The 21790-nt window shown below is 44.7% G+C and overlaps 1 protein-coding gene across 2 annotated transcripts in view; it reads left to right on the top strand.

Annotated features, from left to right (window-relative positions):
- Positions 1 to 21790, top strand: part of LOC144491731 (coatomer subunit gamma-1) — a 66837-nt gene that overhangs the window by 9012 nt on the left and 36035 nt on the right. For both annotated transcript variants that reach the window (XM_078209961.1, XM_078209960.1), the window contains exons 2-8: positions 6349 to 6401; positions 9051 to 9131; positions 14408 to 14479; positions 15879 to 15958; positions 17929 to 18004; positions 20458 to 20550; positions 20840 to 20926. In XM_078209961.1, the coding sequence (XP_078066087.1) occupies positions 6349 to 6401; positions 9051 to 9131; positions 14408 to 14479; positions 15879 to 15958; positions 17929 to 18004; positions 20458 to 20550; positions 20840 to 20926 (542 nt within the window). The remainder of the gene's footprint in view (positions 1 to 6348; positions 6402 to 9050; positions 9132 to 14407; positions 14480 to 15878; positions 15959 to 17928; positions 18005 to 20457; positions 20551 to 20839; positions 20927 to 21790) is intronic.

Consider the following 21790-nt stretch of genomic DNA (forward strand, 5'->3'; position numbering starts at 1 on the left):
ACCATTAAAAGCAGACATGTGGTTATATATTTTTAAAAATGCATTTCACAGCCTCAAGACAAGCCATTGCACCCCACAGCCAATGAGATACTTTTAGAACATAGAACATTACAGCGCAGAACAGGCCCTTCGGCCCACGATGTTGCACCGACCAGTTAAAAAAAAACAGTGACCCTCCAACCTAAACCAATTTCTTTTCGTCCATGAACCTATCTACGGATCTCTTAAACGCCCCCAAACTAGGCGCATTTACTACTGATGCTGGCAGGGCATTCCAATCCCTCACCACCCTCTGGGTAAAGAACCTACCCCTGACATCGGTTCTATAACTACCCCCCCTCAATTTAAAGCCATGCCCCCTCGTGCTGGATTTCTCCATCAGAGGAAAAAGGCTATCACTATCCACCCTATCTAAACCTCTAATCATCTTATATGTTTCAATAAGATCCCCTCTTAGCCGCCGCCTTTCCAGCGAAAACAATCCCAAATCCCTCAGCCTCTCCTCATAGGATCTCCCCTCCATACCAGGCAACATCCTGGTAAACCTCCTCTGCACCCTCTCCAAAGCCTCCACATCCTTCCTGTAATGTGGGGACCAGAACTGCACACAGTACTCCAAGTGCGGCCGCACCAGAGTTGTGTACAGTTGCAACATAACGCTACGACTCCTAAATTCAATCCCCCTACCAATAAACGCCAAGACACCATATGCCTTCTTAACAACCTTATCTACTTGATTCCCAACTTTCAGGGATCTATGCACACATACACCTAGATCCCTCTGCTCCTCCACACTATTCAAAGTCCTCCCGTTAGCCCTATACTCAACACATCTGTTATTCCTACCAAAGTGAATCACCTCACACTTCTCCGCATTAAACTCCATCCGCCACCTCTCGGCCCAACTTTGCAACCTGTCTAAGTCTTCCTGCAAACTACGACACCCTTCCTCACTGTCTACCACACCACCGACTTTGGTGTCATCAGCAAATTTGCTAATCCACCCAACTATACCCTCATCCAGATCATTAATAAATATTACAAACAGCAGTGGCCCCAAAACAGATCCCTGAGGTACACCACTTGTAACCGCACTCCATGATGAATATTTACTATCAACCACCACCCTCTGTTTCCTATCCGCTAGCCAATTCCTGATCCAATTTCCTAGATCACCCCCAATCCCATACATCTGCATTTTCTGCAGAAGCCTACCATGGTGAACCTTATCAAACGCCTTACTAAAATCCATATATACCACGTCCACTGCCTTGCCCCCATCCACCTCCTTGGTCACTTTCTCAAAAAACTCAATAAGGTTAGTAAGGCACGACCTACCTGCCACAAAACCATGCTGACTATCACCTATCAATTCATTACTCTCCAAATAACTATAAATCCTATCCCTTATAATTTTTTCCAACATCTTGCCGACAACAGAAGTGAGACTCACCGGTCTATAATTCCCGGGGAAGTCTCTGTTCCCCTTCTTAAACAATGGGACAACATTCGCTAACCTCCAATCTTCTGGTACTATACCAGAGGCCAACGACGACCTGAAGATCAGAGCCAGAGGCGCTGCAATCACTTCTCTTGCCTCCCAGAGAATCCTTGGATAAATCCCATCCGGACCAGGGGATTTATCTATTTTCAGACCCTCCAGAATATCCATATTTTGTAATGGTTTGAACTGATATAATGTAGGGAAATGCGGCAGTCAATTTATGCGTAGCAAGCCCCACAAACAGCGATGTGATAACACTGGTAATTTGGTTTTTTTTTATTGGTGTTGACTGGGGGACAAATATTGATCTGCTCTTCTTTGGACGACTGCCATTGGATCTTTTAAGGCTCACTCAAGAGAGCAGGGATCACCCTCTATTTAGTGCTGCGTCTGAAAGACAATGCCCCCCTCAGTATGGCACTGGAGTGTCAATCATAAACATTTGTGAATAAATCTCGAGAGTGCAACTTTCTAACTGAAAGGTGAGGGTGCTACCAACTGAGCCACTGCTGCCACTATTGATGAGCAGTACTGAGCAAATATACGTAGCCTCAATGTCTCCTTGCTAAGCTAACTAGTGGTTGCGCTGTGGTGGGGGCAGAATATTGCCTGGGATCCCCTCCAACCTTTGCTTTCCACAAACCTTTCTCCTATTTGTCCGATTCCCATCTTTGCTTTCGCTTCTACCATTGGTTCTGAAGATCCTTGAGTTTTTTGTTCTTACACAATGTGAAAGCACTGCCAGTCTTTGAGAGTGCAAAGGTTCGTCTACACATCAGAAATGAGAAGACCAAGGTGGTGATGACTGGAGAGCACCAAAGTCCACCCATCACCATCAGGCAACAGAGCATTGACAACATCGACAACTTCCCCTCGTTAGGAAGCAGCATCCCCAGGGAGGTGATGTAGATCATAGAATCATAGAAACCCTACAGTGCAGAAGGAGGCCATTCGGCACATCGAGTCTGCACCGACCACAATTCCACCCAGGCCCTACCCCCACCTATTTTCCCGCTAACCTACGCATCTCAGGACTCTAAGGGGCAATTTTTAACCTGGCCAATCAACCTAACCCGCACATCTTTGGACTGTGGGAGGAAACCGGAGCACCCGGAGGAAACCCACGCAGACACGAGGAGGATGTGCAAACTCCACACAGACAGTGACCCGGGCCGGGAATCGAACCCGGGACCCTGGAGCTGTGAAGCAGCAGTGCTAACCACTGTGCTACCGTGCCGCAGATGTTGATGTCCACACAATTGACAAAGCAGCACTGGTCATTCAGTGGCTCCACAGGGTCTGGGCATCCAACACCATCAAAGCATCCATGAAGCAGCCACTCTACGAACACCTACCACAATCTATGCTGGCGAGACACGGAAGAGAACAGCAAAGGTGTCAAATGAGTTGGAGGTCTTTCACCAGTGCTGTCTACATAGGATTCTGGGTAACGTGGAGAGACAACATCAAGGAAGTGCTACAGCAAGCGGATGGACTAGTCAGAGGTGCCTGTGGGACATTGTAATGGAGAGGTGACTGACTTTGGCAGGAACAAGTCCTCTGCCCCCCAGACGTGCGCCTGTCAGATTGGCAGTATGTTTACTGCCAGAAGTTGGGGCTGGACAAAGAAGACATGGCAAAGTTTATTTAATGAGGACCTTCAAGAGAGGGACACAACCTCAGCTGGAACAAAGGAGATTGCACTGGGCTGGTGGCAGCTGTCCAATGTTCCAAATGGGACCGGAGGATCTATGTATAAGAATGCGCACTTGTTCAGATGAAATTATAGCTGAGTTAAAAACTGCAGATTTACACTGAATCTGTTTTTGCATTCTGAACGCGAGTGACTCAGGATACCTGACAATACAATCAGATCTGTTGGCTAATCGTACCGGGCACTGAACCGATCACTTAGGTAAGTTTGGCTTGACACCTGTAGACCTGGTGATTGCTTTAACAATTTAGAGACATAACGGCGGACAAAATTCTGAGTTTTGGTTCCGAGCATGACCTACAGAAATAACACAGGTCAATCAACAACAATGACTTGTGTTAATATAGCACCTCGAACATCATAAAACACCCCAAGATACTTCACAGGAGCATCTGTCAAACCCCATTTGACACAGCCACAGAAAATCACCTATTTACTCTCCCTTCTTGCTCTGCTCTCATTAGCTTTGGTGTCTCCTAGGATCTATCCTTGGCCGCCTCCCATTTTTTCCATCTATACTTTATCCCTCAGTGAACACATTTCCCGTGTGTATGCTGACGACACCTAGCTCTACCTCACTGTCACCTCTGCGACAACTCCACTGTACACTGTCACATTGCTCTTCTGATATTCAGCACTGGATGAGCAGAATTTTTCTCCAATTAAACATTGGCATATTACAGGCCTGAGTTAATTTAAAATAATATTTTGGCTTCACCTTGTCCATGTCACATTTTTAATACAGTCACCCCCTTTCCTTCTATCTGGGCAGTTGAAGAGGACGTTGTCTTCATGAACCACCGAGTACACGCATTCAGAGCCACGTATAAAGTTTAAATATGTATTCCCATTAATTTGCGCATATCTCAAGTTGCTGATAACACCTTTGTACCTGATTTGTGAGTCAGCAGACATTCTGTCCGACTGCAAGGTACAGATGAGGTGCGACTTTCTCCAACTGGGCATCATAGGAACATTTAAGACATGAATTTTTGTCCCACAACAAACTCTCTTCTCTCTGACCTTGCCCCCTCCATTGTCCCTTGAAACCTGGGTGTCCTATTCGACTCTAAACTGAGCTTCAGACTCCAAGTGCCATTCATTATCCAAAGTTTTCATTAACACCTCTGCAAAACTCGCCGCCTCCACAAGTTTGGAAGCTCTAGGCTTTAACCTGTTCTCCATAAATTGGTGCAAAATGCTGTCCCGTCCCGTACTAAGTCCCGTACTACATCTTTCCCACTCGCTCTCGATGACTTAAATTGAATTCTTGTCTTTAAATCTCTCAATAGCCTTGCCCTGCTCTATCACTGCAGCCTCTTTTGTATGGATCCCTCACTTTGCCAGCTTTGAAATAAATCATCTTATGATTCATCTGCTCGATTCGGTGCTTGATCATGATTCAGTACTTCGAAAGATTAACCTTGGCACGGATCACCCCCGGCCCCCAGATTGCCTGGATCCACTACAGTTCGCCTATCGCTGCAACAGGTCCACAGCGGACGCCATCTCCCTGGCCTTACACTGAGCTGGAACACCTGGATAACAAAAACACTTATGTCAGACTCCTATTCATTGGCTACAGCTCAGCCTTAAACACACTTATTCCTACAAAATTCCTCTCCAAACCCCGTGGCTTAGGACTCAGCTCCTCCTTATGTGACTGGATCCTAGACTTTCCAACCTAGAAACTGCAATCGGTAAGGATAGGCAATGACACCTCCTCCACGATTATCCTCAGCACTAGTGCCCCGTAAGACTGTCTTCAGTCCCTTACTATACTCCTTATACACTGAGGACTGTGTAGCCAAATTCCACTCCAAATCGATCTTCAAGTTTGCTGGTGGCACCACCAATGATGAGACAGAGTACGGGAAAGAGAGGGCCGGATTTTACAGTCTCGCTCGAGCGAGACCGGAAATTCCCACCCAAGGTCACCGAACATTTCCGTTGTCCACCCCTCGCCCGCTCCAATTCCGTGGTGGGTGGGGCGGTAGAATTCTGGCGAGAGAATCTGGTGAAATGGTGCAACGACAATAACCCCTCCCTCAATGTCAGTAAAACAAAGCAGATAGTCATCAACTTCAGGAAGCATAGTGCCCCTGTCTACATCAATGGGGATGAAGTGGAAATGGTCGAGAACTTCAAGTTTCTAGATGTTCTGATCACCAACAACCTGTCCTGGTCCCTCCACGCCGACACTATAGTTAAGAAAGCCCACCAACTTCTAAGGAGGCTAAGGAAATGCAGCATGTCCACTACGACTCTCTCCAACTTTTACAGATGCGCCATAGAAAGCATTCTTTCTGGTTGTATCGCAGCTTAGTATGGCCCCTGCGCTGACGAAGACCGCAAGAAACTATAAAGGGCTGTGAATGTAGCCCAGTCCATCACGCAAACCAGCCTCCCATCCATTGACTCTGTCTACACTTCCTGTTGCCTCGGTAAAGCAGCCAGCATAATCAAGAACCCTACACGTCCCAGACATATTCTCTCACCTTCCATCAGGAAAAAGATATAAAAGTCTGAGGTCACGTACCAACCAACTCAAGAACAGCTTCTTCCCTACTGCCACCAGATTTTTGAATGGACCTACCTTATATTAAGCTGATCTTTCACTACACCCTAGCTTTGACTGCAACACGACATTCTCCACCCTCTCCTTTCCTTCTTCCTTATGTACTCTATGAATGGTATTCTTTGTCTGTATAGTGTGTAAGATACGATACTTTTCACTGCATCCCAATGCATGTGACAATAAATTAAACCTTTTTGACTCAACTTTCAAGCACCTCTTCTAAACTCCTTTTTTTGGTTCTTCCATTCCTTTATCTACACTGTGCTGCCTCAGGATTTTCAGTTAATGAGCCTAATCAGTCTTGAGAATTGACAGATTATTGGAAGCTTGTGTAATGAAGGGATAGAGGGAGAAAATAAAGTTCAGGTAGAAATTCAGCCATGATCTTAGTGAAAGGTGGAGCAGACCCGAGAAGCCCACTCCTGCTCCCATCTCATGTTCTTAGGCATATTTTGTGTATTAAGGCATTATATAAATATTGTCTGCTCTTGTTTATTCCTGGGTTTGCACTGTTTGGATGATTTTTCTAAAGCTGCTTCTTGTTTTGTCTAGGTGGGGGCTCAAACCCGTTCCAGCACCTGGAGAAGAGTTCTGTGCTGCAGGAGGTGAGTACTGATTTTTCTCCATTGCTATTGTCCCAGTTTCCATACCGGTCAGCTGGTGGGCTGCTCCATTGTCCCCAGAAATCCCTGACCTTTCAGCAAGGGTTCCTATTGTGATGACTATACAGCACGAGTCCCTGCTGGAATATGTGTCTGACTGGAAGCATGGTGACCATTAATCGAGCTCCATAAAGCAGCTTTGAAAGCTTTGTTCAGATGCACTCTCGCTACAGAATGCCTGGAGCTGGTCGCCTTCACTTCAGTTATGAGGACCTTGGATTTCTAGCCTTCTAGTGACGCTCACTTGAAGTGACAGCGGGAAGTGAAATAAACAGAGCTAGCGGCGCACAACAGGTCAAAGGTCTACACCGAGCACCAATTATGGCAAGTACCCACAGTCTGACTTGATTATTGACGGCTGGGGGTAAGCTGCTTGCACTGCCTGTCAAGGACCAGATGGTACAAGTCAGGAATGTGATGGAACACCCTGCATTTGCCTGGGTGAGTGCGGCTCTAATAAATTTGAAGCTCAGCACCATCCAGAAGAAAGCAGCTGCTTGATCAGCTTCCCATCCACCAACTTAAACATTCACTCCCTCCATCACCGATGCACAATGGCAGCTGCAAGACGCACTGAAGCAAGCCACCAGGGCTCCTTTGACATGTACCTTCCAAATCCATGACCGCAGCCACCAAGTACAAGAGCAGCAGATGCAGGGGAGCATCACTGAGGTTTCCCTCCAAGCTACACTCCATCCTGACTTGGAATTATATTGCTGTTCCTCCACTGTCGCTGGGTCACAATCCTGGAATTTACATTCTAACAACACTGCAGCTTTCCCACACCATACTGGACTGTTCAAGGAGGTCATAGAGTCATAGAGGTTTACAGCATGGATAGAGGCCCTTTGGCCCACTTGTCCTGCCGCCCCTTTTTTTTAAACCTATGTTAATCCCAATTGCCCGCATTTGGCCCATATCCCTCTATACCCATCTTACCCACGTAACTATCTAAATGCTTTTTATAAGACAAAATTGTACCCGCCTCTACTACCACCTCTGGCAGCTCATTCCAGACACACACCACTCTCTGTGTGAAAAAAGTTGCCCCTCTGGACTGTTTAGTATCTCTCACCTCTCAACCTAAACCTATGCCCTCTAGTTTTAGACTCCCCTACCTTTAGGAAAAGGCACCACCACATCAGGGGCAGTTAGGGGCAGACAATAAACATTGGCCTTATCAACAATGACTTTATAAAAAAAACACAGCAGGCATTTGATTTAAGCTGCTATTAAAGTTCCTCAGAAGCCTCCTCCCGCCCTAATTCATCCAAAAATGCATCCTTATATTCGTTCTTGAGTTTCTAAGAACATGAGAAATAGGAGCAGGTATAGATTGCACAGCCGATCGAGCTTGCTCTGTTATTCAATGGCTGATCTTGGGCTTCAACTCCATTTTCCTGCCCGCTCCCTATATCCTTTGCTTCCCAGAGAGACCAAACCTCTGTCTGTCCAAACCTTAAATGTATTCAGTGATGGCGAATCCACAACCCTCTAGAGTGGCACAGTGGTTAGCACTGCTGCCTGACAGTGCCAGGGACCCGGGTTCAATTCCTGCCTTGGGTGACTGTCTGTGTAGAAATTGCACATTCTCCCCGTGTCTAGGTGGGTTTTCTTCGGTGCTCCGGTTTCCTCCCACACCCAAAGATGTGTGGGTTAGGCGGATTGGCCATGATAAATTGACCCTTTGTGCCAGGAGGATTAGCAGGGTAAATGTGTGGGGTTACCGGGATAGGGCCTGGGTGGGATTATGGTCGGTGCGGACTCGATGGGCCAAATGGTGACCTCCTGCACTGTAGAGATTCTATGATTTCAAAGATTCACAACCTTTGAGTGAAGAAATTTCTCCTCATCTCAGTCTTGTATAATCAGCTCCTTATCCTGAGATTGCACTCCCATGTTTTAGATTCTAACTTGCCATTAAACATGCCAATGCTATTTACTTTAGCTACTCCTTATGGTAGCAAGTTCTGCACTCTCTTTAGTGAAGAGATTTCTGCTTGTTGGGTTTGTTAGTAAATACCTCATACTTATGCCCTCAGTTTGAACCCCTGCGCAAGTGGAAACACCCTCTCCACATTTCATCTATCAAATCCCCTCATTGTATAAAACATTCCTGTTGCGGTACCCTCAACCATCTTCTTTCTAGAGAGAGTGGAAAGCAAGTTAAATTGAAGTGTATGTACCCGTGTGCCTGTGTGTGTGGTTTTAATTGAATAGCTCCAGAGGGAAGGCAGCAGCATGTTAATGTGAAGTGCTGCGTTCTTCCATTTACTTACTGAAATGATTGGCCCTGTTACTTTTGTCTAGCCTCACCCAGCAGATTCAGAATCTTTTATGACACCACAGACAATGCTTGTTATAATTAGAGCATCTGGGTGTTGAATTAAAAAAAGAGGCAATTTAAGTATATGCCATGAATGGAATTGAATTTGTTCCGGGGACTGGATTAGGTTTTATGATCAGGTGATTAATAATGTAGAGGTTTGATGGACTGAATGGATAGTCTTGTTCCTACTTTCCTGTAGAATTACTAAGATTGTTAGTGATGTGACACAAAACACTTTTTTTTTTGCTCTTTTCTCTTCACAGGCTCGAGTGTTTAACGAAACTCCCATCAATCCTCGGAAATGTGCTCACATTCTGACCAAGATCCTCTATCTGATAAACCAGGTTGGGCTGCTCGCTAATGCTTTAAGAAACAGCCTTCGTATTTTGAGTGGATGCACGATAAGTTCAGAGTCATTTATGGCACAGAAGGAGGCCCATTAAATCCTTTGAACTGCACTCTTAAACCTTTGAGCAATTAGTAACTGGTGTTTTCAGTCTGAAAGACTCATTCAGGATCAATGTTGGGAAGCTTTGCTACCAAGAGTGCATAAATATGAGGAAGTGAAATGGGGCCAAATCCCTCCTATTACTGAAGAAGCCACTAGTTTCTGTAATTGGAAGAAACTCCTAGCATGCTTTACAATCTAGTTGGCAGCAAACACAGCTCCCTGGTTATTGATTGTAATCAGAACTTTAAACTATTCAATGTAACCTGGTCTTGATCGTAGAAACTTGCATTTACACAGCACGCCAATGTGCTGCCAACAGATCTGTTGCTATACCATGTGAGACGTGAAGAAGGATGGTCGGTTTTCGTGGTGGGGATATGATTGGAAACAATGATATTTCCCGAAATGATGCCAGTATTAAATGGTCCCAGTGGTAAAAATGCCTGTACAAGTTTGTTGGTGTTTATATTTACATAGAATGTGCAGCACAGAAATGGGCCAACTAATCCCTGCCAGTGTTTATGCTTCACACAAACCTCCTCCCACGCTACTCTAACCCCATCACAAGATCCTTAAGCTCCTTTCTCTCTCTCTTGGGTTGATCTAGCTTAAATGCATCTGTGCTATTCACTTAAGTAATTACCTGGCACATAAACTAGGTTTTTCCCTGGAATATAGAAGGCGAAGGGCTGATTTGATTGAGATTTTTAGGATTGTGAATGGAATTGATAGGTTAATGAAACACAGCTTTCTACCGATGGGCTATGTAGGACAAGGGGACATAATCTTACCAAATCCAATCCTGGTCACTCAGGGGCAAAGTTAGGAAATACTTCTTGACTCCAAGGCGGTTAATATATGGAACCAAAAGAGAAAACGCTGGAAAATCTCAGCAGGTCTGGCAGCATCTGTAAGGAGAGAAAAGAGCTGATGTTTCGAGTCCAGATGACCCTCTGGACTCAGTGTCAGCTCTTTTCTGTCCTTACAGATGCTGCCAGACCTGCTGAGATTTTCCAGCGTTTTCTCTTTTGGTTTCAGATTCCAGCATTCGCAGTAATTTGCTTTTATCCATTGGTTAATATATGGAACTCTCTCCCACAAAAAAACAGTAGATGCTAGCCCAATTAATAATGTTAAATCTGAGATTGATTTTTTTTTGTTAGACAAGAAATGAACCAAGGCAGGTGGGTGGCATTAAGATACAGATCAGTAATGATCACATTGGGTGGTCGAATAGGCTCAAGGGACTGAATAGACTATTACTGTTCCTATGATTTAAATACTATTCTTGTGGACAAAATGTTCAAAAATGACAATAGTGACTAAGTGACCATTGATTAACAAATAATACAGGGCTGACCATACAGCAGTGGTGGTGGACTACAATTAAGTAGATAATTGAAAACTCCAATAGTTCCATTATTTCCATAATTGGACATTTAATATCCCTTAGACTGCTGATTGATCAGTGAGCGACATGTCCCATCTTGTGATGGCAGTCGTACCTTATTCACAATTTTAAGTTCTGTAAATATCCACTGCTCCAGTTATTTGCCTCCTTATTTCAGAGATAGAAGGTTGTGAACTTGAACCTTCCTCGAGGGACTTCTGTAGGTAATCTAGGCTGTCGCTTCAGCAGAGTACTGAGATATTGTTGTATTGTCAGATTTACCCTTATTTTGAATAAGGTGCTAAATCAGGATACTCCGATTGCCTGTTCAATCGGATGTAAAGGATCCCATGACACAATTTGATGAAGAGGAAGGAGTTTCGTGCCCTGGTCAATATTTACTCCTTAACCAACACCACCAAAAAGGTTCTTTGAAATTAGTGTAAGTTGCTGTTGATATGATGCCGTGTAGATGTAATTATTTTTAAATATGGGGATGTGACTTGTATATAAGCTACAGTGATTAGAATGTTTTTACCTAAATTATGAAATCCTAAAGTAGGGATAAATAACATCTTGTGAACTTGTATGTATTGTAACTGAAATTCCAGGATGTTTGTCAACTTCTCCAAAACTAGGTAATGTAGTGCCTTTGCTGCCTGTAACATTTTTATTCTCCAAAGTACATTGAGATAAAGATAAAATGTAAACATAGAATATCAATGAGGCGCTCCAATAATGTAAAATCAAGCGGAGATGCTTAATGTTCAACTAGCAAGGATACTGGTAAAGGAAAAGTATTGTGCTTAAAGGAAAACATTTGCAGGACTGAATGAAGGGCTTGTCGTGTGAGGAACAGTTGAGGACTCTGGGTTTGTACTCGTTGGAGTTTAGATGGATGAGGGGGGGATCTTATTGAAACTTACAGGATACTGCGAGGCCTGGATAGAGTGGATGTGGAGAGGATGTTTCCACTAGTAGGAAAAACTAGAATCCGAGGGCACAACCTCAGGCTAAAGGGACAATCCTTTAAAACAGAGATGAGGAGGAATTTCTTCAGCCAGAGAGTGGTGAGTCTGTGAAACTCTTTGCCGCAGAAGGTTGTGGAGACCAGGTCATTGAGTGCCTTTAAGACAGTGATAGGTCCTTGATTAATAAGGGGATCAGGGGTTATGGGGAAAAGGCAGGAGAATGGGGATGAGAAAAATATCAGCCATGATTGAATGGCGAAGCAGAATCGATGGGCCGAGTGGCCTAATTCTGCCCCTATGTCTTATGGACCACAGGGAAAGTGTGAGGAGGGGGAGTGGGATGAATTGGATAGCTGTTTAACTCTTTCGAAGGGAAGACACAAAAGGACCAAATGATCTCCTGTGCTGTGTTACTATACAGATTCTTGGAGTATCATCCATAATGGATGCAGAAGGGAATTTAAAAGGATAAGTGTGATTGGTGAATGATTGTAACTCATCTATCCAGGACAAACCTACTGATTCCGACATATGGCTATCCTGGTAGATACATTGCACAAAGTTGGAACGCAGGTACAGATTCGGGAAGCAAATGGAACGTTTGTCTTTATTACAACTTGAATGGAATATAAAAGTAGGGAAGGACCTTGGTGAGATCACATCTGGAGCACGGTGTACATTTGTGGTGGTCTTATTTGAAAGGAGATATAATTACATTAGAAGCATTTCAGAGTGGGTTCACTCGACTGATTCCTGGGATGAAGGGCTCTCTAATGAGGAAAGGTTGAGCAGGTTGGGTCGAGACCTATTGGAGTTTAGAAGAATGAGAGGTGACCTTATTGAAACATATAAGATCCTGAGGGGGCTTGGTAGGGATGGATATTTCCACTTCTGGGGGAGACCAGGACTCGGGGCATGGTGTAAGAATAAGACCCAAGATGAGGAAACTTTTTTCCTCAGGCCGTTAGTGTTTGGAATTCACTTCCCCAGAAAACGGTGGAGGCTGGGTCATGGAATTTATTTGAGGCTGAGGTATATTTTTGATAACCCTCTACTTGCTTGTCTATGTGGAAGGGGTGAGGGTGGTGCACAGGCAGGAAATTGGAGTTGAGAGCATGACCAGATCAGCAATATATCTAATCAAATGGCTATGTAGGCTGAAAGGGTGAACGACCTACTTCTGCACCTGAGTTCTATGTTTTTCATAAAATAGACCAGTCTTATTGTTCCCCTCTGTGCTGTCACCAGAGTCTATACTTCTTCCCTATACATGATTATCAAAACTGGGCATTATAACCAAGATCCCGATCGACCCTGCATGGCGCACATGGCTTAGGGATAACAAAAGTAGTTACAGCGTCGCAACAGGCCATTCAGCCCTGTACCCTACAGATTTAACTGATATAATCCCGTACTCTATTTGATTTATTAAATGCTGCTCCTCTTGATTGCGGTGACTGGACACATTAACCACAAGTGTACACGACACTTCCATGTAGTGACGTGTGGTGGAGAAAGTTTGCCAAATGCACTCTGTTACCTCTTTTAATTTGTTAATATGGCAGTATTACAATGTGGCCGATAGATGGTGCTGCCTCACCATGAGCAGGTTTCAAAAGATTGTATTTTGAGCTGCAGAAATGAAAGGAGTTAAATTCTTAAAAGGGTCGGGTTTGCAGCTGTATGCTACCTTTCCTATTTATCCAGAACATCTTGTTTCCACTTCAGCCTCCGTAGTACTAACATGGTGACCCACTGTGGGTGGTCTTCATGCTGTCAGCCCTCGAGTCATGATGAACCTTGTGTTTTGTAAAAGACTTGTAGAACAAAGAAAATTACAGCACAGGAACAGGCCCTTCGGCCCTCCAAGCCTGCACCACCCATGCTGCCTGTCTGAACTAAAACCCCCTACCCTTCCGGGGACCATATCCCTCTATTCCCATCCTATTCATGTATTTGTCCAGACGCAGCTTAAAACTCACTATCGTATCTGTTTCCACTACCTCTCCCGGCTGCGAGTTCCAGGCACCCACCACCCTCTGTGTAAAACACTTGCCTCATACATCTCCTTTAAACCTTGCCCCTCGCACCTTAAACCTATGCCCCCTAGTAATTGACTCTTCCACCCTGGGAAAAAGCTTCTGACTATCCACTCCGTCCATGCCCCTCATAATCTTGTAGTTTCTTTTTGTGAAGGTCTCTTCAAATCCAGAGTGAAACTACATTCTGGGAAACACATTTGTATCCACAGGGGTGGCACAGAGGTTAGCACTGCCGCCTCTCAGCACCAGGAACCCAAGTTTGTTTCCGGTCTTGGGTGACTGACTGTCTTGTGGAGTTTGCACATTCTCCCCTTGTCTGTGTGGGTTTCCTCCGGGTGCTCCACCCACAGTCTGAAAGATGTGCTGGTTAGGTGCATTGACTCCAACAGGTGCTGGACTGTGGCGACTAGGGGATTTTCACAGTAACTTCATTGTAGTGTTAATGTAAGCCTTGTGACTAATAAATAAATTTTTAAAAAATAAATAAACTTTAATGGGGTTTAAGTCAAGGGTCAGCCAAAGGAGTCTGTGAAAGTGTGTGCTATTAGGTCTGAGGTGAACGGAGAGAGAGAGGGTTTTTCACAGTGTGTCTAGTTATTGTTGATTGTATCAGGAAAATTCAGATGGAGTGGAGCAGTTGAAGACCCTTGAAAGATTCAACCACGACCCAAGAATGCTTAAGTCTCGTATGCTTACTGAATGGTCTTGTTGTTGCCTGCTCTGTTAATGGGAAAAAGTAACAAGAGTTTTTATGTTTATTATATAGGGGGAACATCTGGGCTCCATAGAGGCTACCGAGGCGTTCTTTGCCATGACCAAACTCTTCCAATCAAATGATGTAAGTGGCTTAAAAAAGTTGTACCTGTTTTTGTAGCTCGTGCATCGGTACCAATGCTTACCGGTAAGCAATAATCACTTTTAAACTAAATGTAACCCATTTCGTGTGGAATGCTCTCAACTCATCACCTCAAGTTGATCCCACCACCAGTGAGCAATTTGCAGCCACCAGTACTTGACCCTCGTGTTGCCCAGTTCAAAATGCCCTTCCCCAACACACACTGCTGGAAGGCAAAATCTAGCATCCCCACGCTCTGTTTCTCAACTCAAGTGAACATGATATAAACGTTCCAGAAATGCATGCTTACTCTTCACAGAGATCATAGAGACAATACCTGCCATCCACAAATAGAGCTTTAGGTCCATTAATTAAATCCAAAAAATCAATATAATGAATTGTTTGGTCAGTGTAGTCCTCATGTTTAATGTGATTGTGTAAGATGATCATCGCGGTACCACAGAAAACTTCTTTCTCATGTGGTAAATCGGATCAGCCAAGCTATTTGTCTTGGGTTAGAGAATCTCATCAAGAAGATCCTTTTTTAAAAAAAAATTTCAAAGAATTATAATTAAGCCTTTTAATTCTGTGTCACGGTTATGATTATTTCATTTTTGTGCATTCAATAACTTTTTTTTTAACCCATTCTTGGGATGTGAGCATCATTGGCAAGGCTAACATTTGTTTCCCATCCCTAATTACCCTTGGGAAAGTGGAGGTGAGCTGCTCCCCTGAATCACTGCAGTCCTTGTGGTGTGTATACACCCACGCTGTAATGGGGATGTCTCTGGCAGGGTGGAGGGAAAGAAAAAGCAACTCTCGGGCCAGATACTGATTCCCTCCCTTTCTCCTTCATCTTCAATATTTTGAGACTAGACATTGGTAGGTGGAACAAACTTCGAAGGAAAAGGTGACAAACAGGGCATATAAAGACACAGACTCAATTTACATGAATAATGGTTGGAATGCGAATACTCACAGCTAATCAAGTCTTTAAGAAACAAATGTTTGTGAACAGAATTCCCACTCACCTGAAGAAGGGGCTTGGAGCTCCGAAAGCTTGTGTGGCTTTTGCTACCAAATAAACCTGTTGGACTTTAACCTGGTGTTGTTAAACTTCTTACTGTGTTTACCCCAGTCCAACGCCGGCATCTCCACATCATGACTGTCCACAAAATAGCAGGGCAAATCCATCACTCTATTCTCGATCATTAACAAAGTGATAGAAGATGTATCAGCAGTGCTATCGAGTGTTACTTACTAGCAGTAATCTGCTGACTGATTAGTTCAGTTTGGGTTCTGCCAGGGCCACTTGGCTGCTGGCCTCATTACAGCCTTGGTCCAAATGTGAGAATTGTTGACTCAGTGTCAATTACTCATTGTTTCTCATTATCTCAATCAGCCCACCCTACGAAGGATGTGCTACCTAACGATCAAGGAGATGGCTACCATTGCTGAGGATGTCATCATCGTTACCAGCAGGTTAGTGTTGCAGAGGATTTATTAGCAGGCGGTAAGACACTTACATTTACCCATCCTCCCAGCTTTCCTGTTTACCCAATTCTTCCCCAAAATAAACTGCAGCTGCATTACCTTTTGTACTCAGAGTGGGAGCATCCAGTCTGTAGACACTCTCAGCATTAGTCCTCATTTGGCTCTCGCAGGTGAGTGATGTGGGCATGGGACTGCTGTCTTTTCAGCTTTGCTGTAATTGTCCCATTTCCCTCATCACCCCCTCCTCGCAGACCGACATCGACTCCCAGTCCAGCAACGTGTCACTTGGATACTTGGATGAGGTGCCCGAGTAAAAGGCTCCTGCTGCTGTGCTGCATAAAGTGCCTCCTTATGACCACTTTGTATGGCAGCCTGTAAAATCTATTTGAGCAGCAGCTTTTAACAAGTAGAATTGCACTCAGTAAAGTACAAGCATGGGAGGAATACCAAGGCTAGCATCTGCAATAAAAGCTTTACGTGTCGGGTAATGCCTTGTAATTTCTGTTATATTGTGGCTTATGAGAAATAAATCCAAGCAGAAGTGCTATAATACCAGCTGCAGACAAGACAATCTTCACAGGCAAAGGCTGTTAATGACATTCGTTCTCCATCACAGTGCATACTGTTTCCGCAATAGCAGTCCTCTTTTACATTTTTTTTTAACATTACATTTCTCCTGGCCAGACTACTTCAGAACATATAAAGACAGTTCTTGCACACCCTTTAGTGGAGACTGCCTATGATAAGAGTTTGTTTTTTATTTAGTTTATTTATTAGTGTCATAAGTAGGCTTACGTTAACTCTGCAATGAAGTTGCATGGCCAATGCGCCTAACCAGCACGTCTTTCAGACTGTGGGAGGAAACCGGAGCACCCGGAGGAAACCCACGCAGACACGGGGAGAACGTACAGACTCTGCAAAGACAGTGACCCAAGCTGGGAATCGAACCCGGGCCCCTGGCGCTGCGAGGCAGCAGTGCTAACCGTTGTGGAGGAGTGTTGGCCATCTGATCAAGTGGAATCCGATTGTAGGAGGGGAAAACTGAAAATGAGGAAGCTGCATGATTTAGAGGTCTCTGGGAAGGAGTGAACCAGAGTAGGAGGCAATGCACTGAGCCATAGTGGGGCAGCGCTCTCGCCTTTGCATCAGAGGCTTGGGGGCTCAAGGCACATAAGCTCAGCTAACACGCTGGTGCAGTGCTATTGGGCTGTACAGAAAGAGATACTGTCTTTTGAATGAGGAATTAATGGAGACTCTGTCTGTCCTCTCAGGTGGGCGTAAAAAGATCTTGTGGCACTATTTCCGAAGTGAAGGGGCGGCATGGTAACACAATGGTTAGCACTGCTGCTTCACAGCGCCAGGGACCTGGGTTCGATTCCCAGCTTGGGTCACTGTCTGTACGGAGTTTGCATGTTCTCCCCGTGTCTGCGTGGGTTTCCTCCGGGTGCTCTGGTTTCCTCCACAGTCTAAAGATGTGCGGGTTGGATGCATTGACTTGAACAGGCACCGGACTGTGGCGGCGAGGGGAATTTCATTGCAGTGTTAATGTAAGCCTTACTTGTGACTAACAAATTTTAGAAAAAGGGAGTTTTCCCTCCTGTCCTGGCCAATATTTATCCCTGAAGCAACGTTGCTGCTTGTGGGAACTTTCTTGGCTCAAATTGGGTGTGGTGATGCGACATTACAGTGATGACTGCAGAATTGACTCAGTAGCGTGTGGGATGTCCTGAGACTGTGGAAACTGTTGAACAAATAAAAAATTCTTTTTTTCCCCCCCCTTGATTTCATGATAGTGCAAAACAAATCTCAGAATGGCGGTTAATGTGGAGTGGCAGTTTAATTGGCAACATATTATCCTGAAACATGCTCGTTATAGATGAAATTAAATAATTAATTTACATCATTAGCTAAGATCTTGCTCCCAATTTTTAGTTTGAATTTTTCTTTCCGCCCTTCAGCTTGACAAAAGATATGACGGGGAAAGAAGACAATTATCGCGGACCTGCTGTGAGAGCACTGTGTAAAATTACTGATGTAAGTACCAGACTCAAAAGGGGGACCAGCAAATCATTGAAGTACGTGGGTATAATTTATAAGGGGGAAGACCTCTTTTAAGAATTCCGGACACAGACGTCCTGTTGTTAGCACACCGTGTCCCTGCTCACAGTCAGGTCCCCAAGTTGGACAGTGTCTGCCCCATTTCCAGTACTGATAGGCGTGGAGGGGTTTGAGGCAGTTTATTGGAACAGAGTAAAAGAGAGCTTCACCCGATATCGAACCTGCACCATACCTGGTTAGGGAAGAATGAGTTTAATTTCAAAAAGGAAAACAGTTCAAAGATGTGCGGGTTAGGTGGATTGGCCATGCCAAGTTGCCCCCAGGGGGACTGGCTAGGGTAAATGTATGGAGTTATGAAGATAGGGCCTGGGTGGGATTGTAGTCGATGCAGACTCGATGGGCTGAATGGCCTCCTTCTGCACTAAGATTCTATGATTACTCCACAGTACTGACATCATTCACCATAATTGTTAAAATTAAAAGTACTATTATTACTATTTGTGAGACTGTGGGAACATAAGACAATTTATTCCTGGATTCACATGGATCTGTGAATTAATTTGATGATATTGTCCAATTTTGGCTTCTTGCGCATCCTTGCTTTTCATTGCTCCACTATTGGCAAGCGTGCCTTCGGGTGCCTCAGTCTTGAACTTCCCTCCCTCTCTGCCTCTCTCGATGCCTTCCTGAAGGCTTCACACGCTGGGACATTCTGCATTAGGAGTTACAAGGGTCCTGGCTCGGTTTTCACCTTAGATGGTTTGTGATGCCTCTTGCCTGCCCCAGGATGTCATCAGCTAACTGGACACAGGCCTAGGATCACTATGGCTTCTGTGGCTCAGCACAGCATCAGATGGTGCTTTTTAACCTCTTAACCACCAGGCCAGCTGTTCAGGGTAAAGTTTTTGTCATAGCAAACCCAAATAGTTGATTGCTACGCCCATCAGGATATCAAATCATAGAATTATACATCACAGAAAGCCCATTACGTCTGTCATTATATGTGGATTCTCTTCTTTAAGCAGGCTTGGAAACATTTCTTCAAGTCTGGAATGTTTTTTAATAGGGTTTTAACGATGGGCCCATTTGGGGGAAAAGAAAGCCGCTATAGTAAATTATGAGTAACCCAAACTATATATTTTTAAAAAGTTAGTGAAATTTGCTTATGATGAGGGGAGCCATTGCAGAAGAATTGATGCAGCCAGTCCCAAGATGGACATGAGCTTTGTTGCAATGGTCATGGTGTTGGGCTGTTTTAGTGAGCCTCTTATTGCAACTGTGCCTCACGGTAAAATTTGTTTGCCCCCTTTCTCCTTCTCCCCCCATACCCCCTGCCCACTGTTGTTACCAAGATTCACCGTTTCTGTACAGATCGAATGTAAGAGTGGGTTTAGGAAAATCCCAAAGATTTTTGCAATTTTCCTGATGTCTATGTGCATCAAACGGACCCATTGTGCCCACTATCCTTGACCCCATTTCTTAACAACTATAGCGGGAGTTGCAGCAACTTGCTGGGACGTGCAGGTGGCTTCTGCTGGGATGTGCAGGTGGCTTCCACGGGCACTAGGCTTCGGGTTGGGGCTAAGGGTTTGGGTTGCAGTCGCTGGCCGGTTGGCCTTGGTCCCATCTGCTGGCATTAGGGACAGGCTTGCAGTGGCTGGCCGGCCGGAAGGCCTCCTGGCGCCCCATGCCTTGCCAATGTGTGGAAACGGTCCCTTTTCATCTCTCTGCTTCTCCATGGTTATTTTCCTCACTCCCTCTTTGGTAACCGTGCCTTCAGCTGTCGAGGTGCAAAGCTGTTGAATTCCCCATTCTTAAACCTCTCTGCTCTCGACCCCTGACTCTTCCTTTAAAGCTTTCCTTCAAACTTATTCTTTAGCCATGCCCTTGGTTACCTGTCCAAGTATCTCCCTACGTGGCTCACTGTTTAATAATCTTTGATTATTGTAAAATGTCTTGCGATTTTAAAAACATTTCACGGGATGTGAATGCAAGGCCAGCATTTGTTGCTAATCCCTCATTTCCCTTGAAACGATTATGGTGAGTCACCGCCTTGAACCGCTGCAGTCCATCTGGTGCAGATACACCTACAACGCTGTTAGGCAGGAGCTTTGTTAAATGTAAGTTGTTGTTGTATCAGTTGAACCAGACTTCCTTCAGTTTCATCTGTGGTCCTGTTGTTTGAAAAAATATTTTTCAATTTTGCTCGAGGCTTCTGAATTTTAAAATCCATGTCCTCTGACAGTGGGTCCACAATGTGTTCTTGCAAGGAAGTGCAGATTATGTATCGACCTGTTTGGTATCATTGCCTTGTCGCTATTCTGAACTGTTAATAACTTGTCTGTCCGTCCGATGATTGAAATAGTGACCTTTTCTGAAGTTGGTCCTTCAGATCGCTTTGACTTGCTGTCTTGTATGTTTCCTGACAGAGCACCATGCTGCAAGCCATTGAGCGTTACATGAAGCAGGCGATCGTGGACAAAGTGCCCAGCGTCTCCAGCTCCGCATTGCTTTCCTCCTTGGTGAGTGTTGTTGTCTGCTGCAAAATATACCATAATATCATGGTACGTGAGTAATGTTGGCTTGTCCTGAAGCTGGGAGGATTATTTACACAGCCTTTGTAATTATGCGGCCGTTGTAATAATTGCATTGACCTTATCTGGTATAGCTTTTAAGAAGGAATAGCATTTACTTTTGTCAATTTTAGATATGTGATGGCATGCTGCTGTGGGATTTACATTTTGCTTGGATGGATAGGTTGGGCGAGGTGAGTAGATATCATTAATCGACCATTTCCTTTGTGTCTCGCAGCACTTGCTCAAGACTGGCTTTGATGTGGTGAAGCGTTGGGTGAACGAAGCTCAGGAGGCAGCCTCGAGTGACAACATAATGGTGCAGGTAAAGGAATTGGCGGCACAATAAAAAGCAGTGCAACCTATTCACCGATAACTTAGTGGATATGTACACCATCCAGTGTGCCACTGGGCCAGACACAGACCCAAAGGTTCAGGTGAATCCATACTTTGTGCTGAGTTAGTTGATTGTGAAATTCAACTTGGAGACGTGTGAGGTAATGTATTTTGGGAGGGCAAACAAAGCCAGGGAATACTCAATAAACAAGAGGATATTGAGAAGGGTAAAGAAAGTGAGAGACCTTGGCGTTCATGCCCACAGGTCCCTGAAGGTGGCAGGACAGTAAAGAAGGCACATGACATGATTTCCTTTATTGGATGGGGTACAGAATACAAAAGCAGCACGGTGGCACAGTGGTTAGCACTGCTGCTTCACAGCATCAGAGAACCGGGTTCGATTCCCGCCTTGAGTCACTGTCTGTGCGGAGTCTGCACGTTCTCCCCATGTCTGCGTGGGTTTCCTCCGGGTGCTCCAGTTTCCTCCCACATTCTGAAAGACATGCTGGTTATGTGCAGTGACCTGAACAGGCGTCGTCGGACTGTGGCAACTAGGGAATTTCACAGTAACTTCATTGCAATGTTAATGTAAGCCTTACTTGTGACTAATAAATAAACTTTTTTTAAAAATCAGGGTTGTAACGCTGGATATGTACAAAACACTGGTGAGGCTGGAACTTTGTGCACATTTCTGGCCATCACGTTACAGGAAGGACATAATTGCTCTGAAGAGGGTACAGGGGAGATTTTCAAGAATTTGCAGGGCTTTAAAATTTCAGCTATTCGGAAAGATTGGGTAGGCCAGGACAGTTTTCCTTAGAACAGGGGAGGCTGAGGGGTAACTTGGAGGGGC

Source organism: Mustelus asterias, chromosome 3, assembly GCF_964213995.1.
Source record: "Mustelus asterias chromosome 3, sMusAst1.hap1.1, whole genome shotgun sequence".
NCBI classification, from domain to species: Eukaryota; Metazoa; Chordata; class Chondrichthyes; order Carcharhiniformes; family Triakidae; genus Mustelus; species Mustelus asterias.